Here is a 9,989-nt window from a genome sequence, read left to right on the forward strand (position 1 = left end):
TTGTGTTTGTTAATTTTTCAAAATAATTTTCAAAAAAAATTTACAATTGTCAACAAATGTCCCTCTACTCAAATCATTCTTCAGTTGAAACAAGAATGCACGCACACACAAATACAAACACACACGCACTCATACACACACAAGCGAATCATTATACCATTCTACCATCTTTTTTCGTAACTGGAGTGAATGTTACTTTCAAATTATCACAAGAAATAGAAACGCTGTCAGCTCATACCGAAACAACGAAATCAAGTTGAAAGCCACGTGTTCATTAGGCAGAAATCTTACGTTGACTTCCAGATCTGTTAAAGGTAGATACAATGGTGAATAGACTTTCCTTGAAAGAAAACTAAATGGGTAAGCATATGATGATGATGACCAGGAATATTACCCTACAAGGCTGAAGCATGAAAAAGGGTACAGACCTAGTCTGTTCTCCCTTATTAGAACTGCCCGCTGTCCCGGGACCCAGGGAGGGCCTGCCCGCTGTCCTGGCACCTGTGGTGGACAAGCCCGCCGTCCCAAGATACGTGGCGGGCCTGCCTGCCATCCCGGGATTCATGGCAGGTCTGTCCACCGTCCCGGGACCTATGGCGAGCCTCCCTGCCGTCCCGGGAGCCGGGAAGGCCTCCCCACAGTCCTGGAATCCGTGATGTGCCTCCCAGGCGTCCTAGGACCTGTGGTGGGCCTGCCTGCCGTCCCAGGACCCGTAGCAGGCCTCCCTGTCGTCCTGGCAGCCGTGGCGGGCCTCCATGCAGTCTAGGGACCTGTGGCAGGACTGCCCATAGACCTGGGACCAGTGGCAGGCCTGCCCTCACCGCCGTCCTGGGAACTGTGATGGGCCTGCCCACCATTCCGGGACAAGTGGTGGGCCTCCCAGCCATCCGGGAAATATATGAGATACCAGATGAAACTAATATATAATATATCTGCAGACTCTACTGATTATAGAATGACCAGTGACCGACATTTTGGAGGGTGGGTTCCCCCTGATAGACGCACTGAAAAGAGGGGGTTAATTGGATCTAGATCCAACTTAGGAGATACCGAGTAAAATTTACACTACAATAGCACTGCACATCCTAGAATACTGTGGTGGTAATGCCAGACGTTTTATTGGGTGGTTACCCCCTGACAGACGCCCCACAATGATTGGGGAGGGGGATGCAGGATCTGCATCTAACATTGGAGATACCAGTAGAATTTGTACTACAATTGCACTGCACATCCTAGAATGCTGTGATGGTAATGCCAGACATTTGAGTGGGTGGTTACCCCCTGACAGACAACCCACAACGAGTGGGGAGGGGGAGGGGAAGACAGGATCTGCATCTAACATGGAGATACCAAGTAAAAGCTGTACTACAATAGTTCTGCACATCCTAGAGTACTGTGGTGGTAATACCATACATTTTTTAGTGGGTAGTTACCTCCTGAGAGACACCCCACAACGGTGGGGGGCGGAGGGGAGAAGGGGAAGGGGGAGACAGGATCTCCATCCAACATCGGAGACACCAAGTAAAATTTGTACTACAATAGCACTTGCACATCCTAGAATGCTGTGATGGTAATACCAGACATATTAGTGGGTGGTTACCCCCTGACAGACACACCCTAACAGGTGGGCAGGGGGAAGGGCAAGCCCTGATAATGAATGTCTAGATTAGTATAGTGGGCTACTATTGACCCGTATTATACATTATCGTGATATATTTAATAAAATTTTTATCCTTTCTATATCCTTTGTATCTATCTAACACAGTGTTTCCCAACCTTTGACACTTTGAGGAACCCCTGAGACAATTTTCCTCATCCCAAGGAACCCCAATACACACACACACACACACAAACACACACACACACACACACACAGACACACACACACACACACACATATATATATATATATATATATATATATATATATATATATATATATATATATATATACGTAATCATTGTATTAATTACCTTAGTAAAAGAGAGGGAAAAAATTTCGCACCATATGTTACGATAAAATAAATAATAGGACTACGATTTCTCACGCCATGTTTAACGAAAAATATATACTTATAAATAACAAATAATTAAATAAAACATGAATTCTTCCGGAACACCTGGTGATCGTTCACGGAACCCTAAGGTTCCACGGATCCCCGGTTGACGATGGCTGATCTAACACAAAAATAATTTATTTGTTTCATATAAATAAGACATCTGTAGGCCCATAATAATTCAGTCATATTATCATTTTGTCAAACAAACAACTGACTTCAATTATAGTAGGGGAGCCCGGGGCTAGTTGGCTACAGGGGTAAGTTGGTATACTCAACATGACTTTAAAATTTACCAATAGGATGACTCTAATACATATATTGTGTAATTGCTACGTGGCTCCTCAATTACCAGCAAAATTCTATAGAGATAGAACGTAGGAGCTCGAATTTATGAGACGATTTTTTATTTTGATGGTAGTAAGTAATATTTTAATCTTTCTGTTATTTGCTATAACATCTTTACATTCATAAAGATTAGTTTTCAATGATAGAATAGTTTTCCTTATGGTTTAAAGATTCTATAGCATTAAAATTATTAATTCAAGGCTTCTTGGTGTGGACTGGTAATCGTTTTTGTACCAAATGGTAGGGATGGGCAAGTTGGCTCAAAATAAATAGGGCAAGTTGGCACACGTTATTTGATAAAAATAATAAGCCTATTTATTCATATAATTTACGTTTTGTTTCTGGATTTTTGGAAGGATAATGAGATTAGTGTCCTATCATTTCATCCACATTGTTCTCACAAGTTGCAGCCCCTGGATTTTAGTGTTTATAGACATCTGAAGAAATGTGTTAACAGGGCGTGTGATTCGTGGATGACTGGTAATCCAGGATCAAGTATGCCCATCTGTGACATTCCTGGTAAAGTTTCCTCGGCTTTACCTCTAGCTGTCACTTATTCTGATGTTTTCAATTGGTTTAGGATTGATGGAATTTCAACTTTGAATTACAGACTATTTTAAGATTTTGATTTTACGGGTGGTTATGTAACAGATTGAGAGATATCCGAAAAGACACATGGGCTTCAGATCAGTCATCAGCGTGATACAAAGTTTAAGAACTGCTCTTGTTGATCCAGAAGAAAGCTCAGCTGAAGAGAGCCTGTGTTTGGTAAGCCAGGAGAATTGTGGGTCCAGTGCAGGGCATGTAACATGTGGGAGCATGAAGACTATGACGAGGATTTATTTCACACCTGCCACAATTACAACTAGATGATGATCTGAAGTAATACTAATGCCTTATATTTTGTATTTTGGAAATTCAGAGGGTATTTTTGCTATTTGATTTAAATGCAATGTAGTAATTTTCTTTTAATTATCAATGTGCCAACTTACCCCTAATCGCTTTAGCTTTGTTTACGATATGAAAATTAATGTAGCGGTGGTTGGAAGACTGACACTATAAAGTAGCATGTAAGTTCTTATCATTATTAGAGTTATTGCTATAAAATGTCTATGTACATAACATTTGTTAAATAAGAGTTACGTACCATTAACCTATTGATAGTAATACATATGTAATATATACGCTATAGTCAGGGTACAGATCATAATAATTGTGCTACAGCTACTCGGTTTGTTTTATCGAAGCAGGACTACCTTCTTTTGGTTTCAACTGACTTTCATGCTAATGAAATCATGGATACATTTTTGTATTATCAGTTTTAGGAATGAATATTGTTGTTACTATAGTCGATTTTTTTTCGGCTGATGTAAAATTCGTCAGACATAATACACCTGGCTGAGGAAGGACACAGAGGATTTCTGTTTTTTAAACAATATCTCTACACACCAAGTTATTTCAAACATTTCCATTCTCTCAAGAAGATTATGAATAAATACAAGAGCAAACTAGACAAAAAAAAAAAATTACCTTGCATTAATGTAAAGAAAACAAGAGAAATGAAAAATTAGTGCGATTGTCAATTTTTTCTATCGTTAATGTTTAATGAGTCAGTGTTTAGCGAATTGTTAGGGTTTAGTGAGTATGCGTTTAATGAATGTTTATGAGTAAGTGTTTGATGAATGTTTAGGGTTTAGGGACTGTTTAATGTGTCAGTATTCAGTGAATGTTTACTGAGTCTTTAGGGTTTAGTGAATGCTTTGTGAATGTTATTGAATGTTTATTGTGTAAGTATTCAGTGAATGTTTTGTCTTAAGGGTTTTAGTAAATGTTTTGTGAATGTTAAGTGAACGTTTAGTGAATGTCTTGTGAATGGTAGTGTTTAGTGAATATTTAGTGTGTAAGTATTCAGTGAGCGTTTAGGGTTTTAGTGAAAGTTTTGCGAATTTTAAGTGAGCGTTTAGTGAATGTCTTGTGAATGTTAGTGTTTAGCAAATGTTTAATAAGTAAGTGTTTATTAAGTTTTTAATGAGTGGATGTTCATTCACTGTTTAATATTTAATAAGTATTTAGGGTTTGGTAAGCTAGTATTTAATGAGTGCTTGGGGTTTAGTGAATGTTTAGGGTTAAATTAATGTTTAGGATTAAGTGAGCGTTTAGTGAATCTTTACTGAGTGTTTGGGGTATAATGAATATATAGTAAATTTAGTATTTCAAGTGTTTAGTGAGCATTTAGTGTATAGTGAGTGCCTAGTGAGTGTCGGGTATTCAGAGTGGTTTGTGTTATTGAGTGTGTGTGAGTGTATGTTAAGTGTGTGTGTGTGTGTGTGTGTGTGTGTGTATAGTGAATGTATGCAAGTGTGAGTGCTTACTGAGTAAGTGCATTGTGAGTGTTGGTGGTTAGTGATTGTACATTACTGTTTAGTTAGTGCTTCGCTACCATATGCAAAGAAAGTCCTGTATTTACACAGGAACCATTTATGATTGACACTGCTTAGATCCAAGAGCAGATGCTTAGGCCTGACCACAATGGTTGGAGTGCTTAGGTGTGTTTTCGTAAGGTAATTTTTCTCTGTGAAATTGGGTCGAATAATAATAATAATAATAATAATAATAATAATAATAATAATAATAATAATAATAATAATAAAGATTAAAAAAAGTAATAGTTATAAAATATAGTACTAAGAGCTGGACCGAGACCTTTCATTATGGCCTTCCGAAGTCACTTTCGGCAGGGAGATCGCTACTCCAGTGATTGACGCCCTATGCCTTGCACACAGCTGACATATTTGCACATTCGGTTGTCAAATTTTTATGACTGTTGGAGACGCATTATAAATCATATTAACAATGGTAAATGCATTGAACAGACGTGAGGATATAATATGATGTTAGTGCCTGTCTACTAGATATAATGAACAAATAAAGAAAAAAATATTACTAGGGAGAAAATCAGCCGAATAATGGTCGTCAAAGGCATCGATAGAATGTATTGAAACACATTACATAGGCTGCCTGTGGTGCGTGCCGGCGGGAAGTTAAGAGACAAACGCACTCGGCTGGCTTTAAACATCAAACTGTGTATTATTTTTATTTAAGTTTAGATTTTCTTCCCTGAATATATATGGTACCTGATACTTGGTCATAGTGTACAGATCAATTTGAGTGAGGCAGCCGAAAATAAGTGGACTATTAGATAACTGACATGATATTATAGGCCAACTTAATTTGGGAGTCAGGAGCTCCAAGTTGTATGATCGTCAACTTCGGGAGGGGGAATAAAATGGGAGAAAATGTTTTAATCTTTATAGTTAGCTTATCCTGAACAATTCATTCACATTTCCGTTTCCAGTAATTATTTGTGTTGTGATACATCATCTCTTTGTGAATGTGCGGGTGTTAAAACGGCTCTTTATGATGTGACTTTGGTCTTAATATCAATCGAATTCCCATATCCGATAAAAATTTCATTTCATCCACACAAACCAACAGCAACTAAAGAACAATTCATTTATGGTAAGACACGTTGGGCTACGAATCTCGACATGGCTGCAGTGTCCTAACTATAGGCAAGAAAAGAAAATGACCAAAGACGCTGTTAAAGCGAGAATACTTATCTTACATTTCTTTTTTTAGAGGAACTGAGAGGGGCACCATATGACTGGTTTAATTATTGGCACCATATGACTGGTTCAATTATTCAAAAATGGCTCAGCACTCATGCTTGTAGCTGTTGCCAATTGTGACCCCCTCCCATTCAGATAAAATACTTTGTGTGAAGAAATAACTCCAAAACAAAGGATAGTGCTAATATTACTATAATATTATACATAGTATATATATATATATATATATATATATATATATATGGTATATATATATATATATATATATATATATATATACATATATATATATATATATATATATATATATACATATATATATATATATATATATATATATATATATATATATATATATATATATATATATATAAATAGATGTGTGTGCGCGTGAAACTATAGAAAGAGACCAAGCCTAGAAAGTCTCACATATAGTATTATAGATGTGATGGAATTAATGAAGTGAAATATTCCATACTTCAATAGGAATTTTAAAAATAACTCCGGCAGTAATTCTTATCCTGTAACATCACAATATTTCTTGAATTTTTTGCCTTTTACATTTTATCAGGCTCACGATTTTCAGATGCTTACCATATTTCTAATATTAATATTGCCTATGATAGATTTTGAAATATTTCAAGGTGTCCCACCTCTCCTTCCAATCGTAGGTTATGTCTGTGAAGGGTAACCACCCACTAAAATGTCTGGCATTACCATCACAGCATTCTAGATATGAAGTGCTATTGTGGTACAAATTTTACTTTATATCTCCAATGTTGGATGCAGATCCTGTCTCCCCCTCCCTCTCCCCCTCCCTATGCGTTGTGGGGTGTCTGCCAGAGGGTAACCACCCTCAAAATGTCTGTCATTACCACCACAGTACTCTAGGATGTACAGTGCTATTGTAGTACAAATTATACTTGGTATCTCCCAATGTAGGATGCAGATCCTGGCTCCCACTCCCCCTCCCCTCCCAAGTCGTTGTGGGTGTCTGTCAGGGGGAAACCACCACTAAAATATCTGTTCATTACCACGCGGTACTCTGAGATGTGCAGTGCTATTGTAGTACAAATTTTACTTGGTATCTCCAATGTAGGATGCAGTTTCCTGCTTCCCCCTCCCCCTCCCCCTCCCCTCCCCCCACTCGTTGTGGGGTGCCTGTCAGGGGGTAACTACCCACTAAAATATCTGTCATTACCACTGCAGTACTCTAGGAAGTGCAGTGCTATTGTAGTACAAATTTTACTTGGCACTATGATGTTGGATGGTGATCCTGTCTCCCCCTCCCCTTCCCCCTTCCTACCCCACTCGTTGTGGGGTGTCTCTCAGGGGGTAACTACCCACTAAAATGTCTGGTATTACCACCACAGTACTCTAGGATGTGCAGAACTATTGTAGTACAGCTTTTACTTGGTATCTCCATGTTAGATGCAGATCCTGTCTCCCCCTCCCCCTCCCCACTCGTCGTTGTGTGTCTGTCAGGGGGTAACCACCCACTAAAATGTCTGGCATTACCATCACAGCATTCTAGGATGTGCAGTGCAATTGTAGTACAAATTTTACTTGGTATCTCCAATGTTGGATGCAGATCCTGCCTCCCCCTCCCCAATCGTTGTGGGGCGTCTGTCAAGGGGTAACCACCTACTAAAACGTCTGTCATAACCACCACAGTATTCTAGAATGTGCAGTGCTATTGTAGTGTAAATTTTACTCAGTGTCTCTAAGTTGGATCTAGATCCAATTAACGCGCCCTTTTCAGTGCGTCTGTCAGGGAACCCACCCTCCAAAATGTCGGTCCACTGGTCATTCTGATAATCAGTAGATCTGCAGATATATTATATATTAGTTTCATCTGGTATCTCATATATTGGATCTAGACCCAAAATCTAACGAGCAATTAGTGGCGCTTGTTAAGTAAGCCACCCATATATTTTCGGCAGACAGTCAGTTTCACAGTTTACAAGTCTACCCCTAAATACCAGTAGGGGTTACAGTCGGTATCTCGTTCGTTGTATCTCAACGGTCCGGGCTGCCGCTCTAGACAGGCCTGCCATCCTGGGTCCTGTAGCGGACAGGCCCGCCGTCCCGGGACTGGTGGCGGACAGGCACACCATCCCGGGACCCGTGGCAGGTCTAACCACTGTCCCGGGAGAGAGAAGGAAAGAGAGAGAGAGAAAGAGAGAGTAAAAAGGAAAGATAGCGAGAGAAAGAGAGAGAGGAGAGAGAGAGAGAGAGAGAGAGAGAGACAGACAGACAGACAGACAGACAGAGACAGAGAGAGACAGAGACAGAAATAGGGAGGGAGAGAGAGAGAGAGAGCATCTATTGGAGATGCTTCTTACCACTCAATACTTCACCTTATCTCTAGGTTGGGAATATTCCACTGATTCCTCACATTACTCCTGGAACTCCCACAAATCCTATCGATTTCCACGGCTTCCGGATTCCCCTGACTTTCCTAGTATTTCGTGGATCCTAGTCATTTTTCTGCGGGTTCGAGGAATGAATAAAACGATAAGAAAACATTTGATCATAGTTATTCTCGTACTAGTTCAATATCTACCAAGAATTAACTAAGCAAAGTTATTTCAGAACAAACGTTCCCTTCAATTTACATGATCTGATCCGTCTTTTTGAAGCCACAATAGACTTCATCCCGCCATTGCCTGAAGATGAACATCTGCTTCTGCACTTTAAAGTTGTCCTCATCCAGGTGTCTCTATTTCTCCTGGACGTTCTTGAGGTCCAAGACCAATTTCTCCTTGCTCCTCGCAGCTTTCGATCCTCGTCTTCCAGTTGGTTGTTCTGTTCGCCCTGGACGCCAGTCTTCCTCTCCAGCGACTTCGTTCCTCTAGAAGGCATGTCAGCTCGTTCCTCTTGAGTTTCACAGCCTGAACTTCACATTTGAATACACACTTCTCTTTCGTGAGGTCTTCCACTTCCTTCTACAGGCACTGGAACCTGAGCTCGGGGTCTTTCATGTCGGATTCGCGCTTTTCAGTTGCGTCGTTTTGTTCCTGGATGAGACTTGTCATCCGCGCCTCTTCTTCGGTGTTTAGCTACAGGTCTTTCTCCTCTGTTGCAGGAGTTTCTCTTGCCTCTAAACCTGGCAGTTTGGGCTCTGCCAACTACACTGTAAGTTCCCTTAGCCTCTCACATAGGGCTGATTTTCTTCTGTGACCTTGATGATATTGTCTTCCAGCTGCCGTTTCTCCTCTTCTATTGATCTTTCTCCTTCTTCAGAAATAACGTCTCAGCTTCGAGCGAGTGGGCCTTTTCTTGCCAGGTCTACTGTTGCAGCACCTCCTGAGTGATCTGAATCACGCGAGTGTGTTCTTCCCTTACGCCCGCCTTCTGAATCTCTTCATGGAAGTCGAGCCTCTGTTGCAGTTGAAGAATTATCCTATCCAAGTTCACCTACTGTTCCCTCTGGACTGGATGGTGTCTTGCAAGGCCACAATTCTTTCGTTCAGTTCCTTTTCCTTGGGCTGTGCAAACTCCAGCATCAGTAGTCAGGAGAAACCTCACCAGAGAATAGGCAGCCACAGTAATCAAGATAACTATTCCTACGTTTGACTTCTCTCCGTATTTCGAACAACATCTGGACAACAACGTCCCAACAACAGCTGCTGCCAAGGCCACATTTTCTCCAACTGGAATCCATAATGAAGTGTGTTACCTGCAGGCTACAGAGGCCATACCCAGTTCATATACTGTCCTCCCTCTCTCGCTCTCTCTCGATTTTTCCTTGATTTTCTATATTTTACGAGAGATATTTCGATTTATCAAAATATAGCAAGAAATATTCTGAAAGATTTTTAATTATGCCCTGTCTCTTGGTGTTATAAATTGCTGAAATCAATCTCTCTCTCTCTCTCTCTCTCTCTCTCTCTCTCTCGTCTCTCTCATCTCTACTCTCTCTCTCTCTCCATTGCGGTATCTTTTTTTCATC

The 9,989-nt window shown here is 40.2% G+C and overlaps 1 protein-coding gene across 1 annotated transcript; it reads right to left on the reverse strand.

Moving 5' to 3' along the window:
- Positions 1-446: 446 nt before the first annotated feature.
- On the reverse strand, positions 447-887 carry LOC135211422 (LWamide neuropeptides-like). The gene has a single exon (XM_064244734.1). It carries the CDS (start codon positions 885-887, stop codon positions 447-449), a length of 441 nt encoding a protein of 146 aa, XP_064100804.1.
- Positions 888-9,989: the final 9,102 nt, after the last annotated feature.

This window comes from Macrobrachium nipponense, chromosome 4, assembly GCF_015104395.2.
Source record: "Macrobrachium nipponense isolate FS-2020 chromosome 4, ASM1510439v2, whole genome shotgun sequence".
Taxonomy (NCBI): domain Eukaryota; kingdom Metazoa; phylum Arthropoda; class Malacostraca; order Decapoda; family Palaemonidae; genus Macrobrachium; species Macrobrachium nipponense.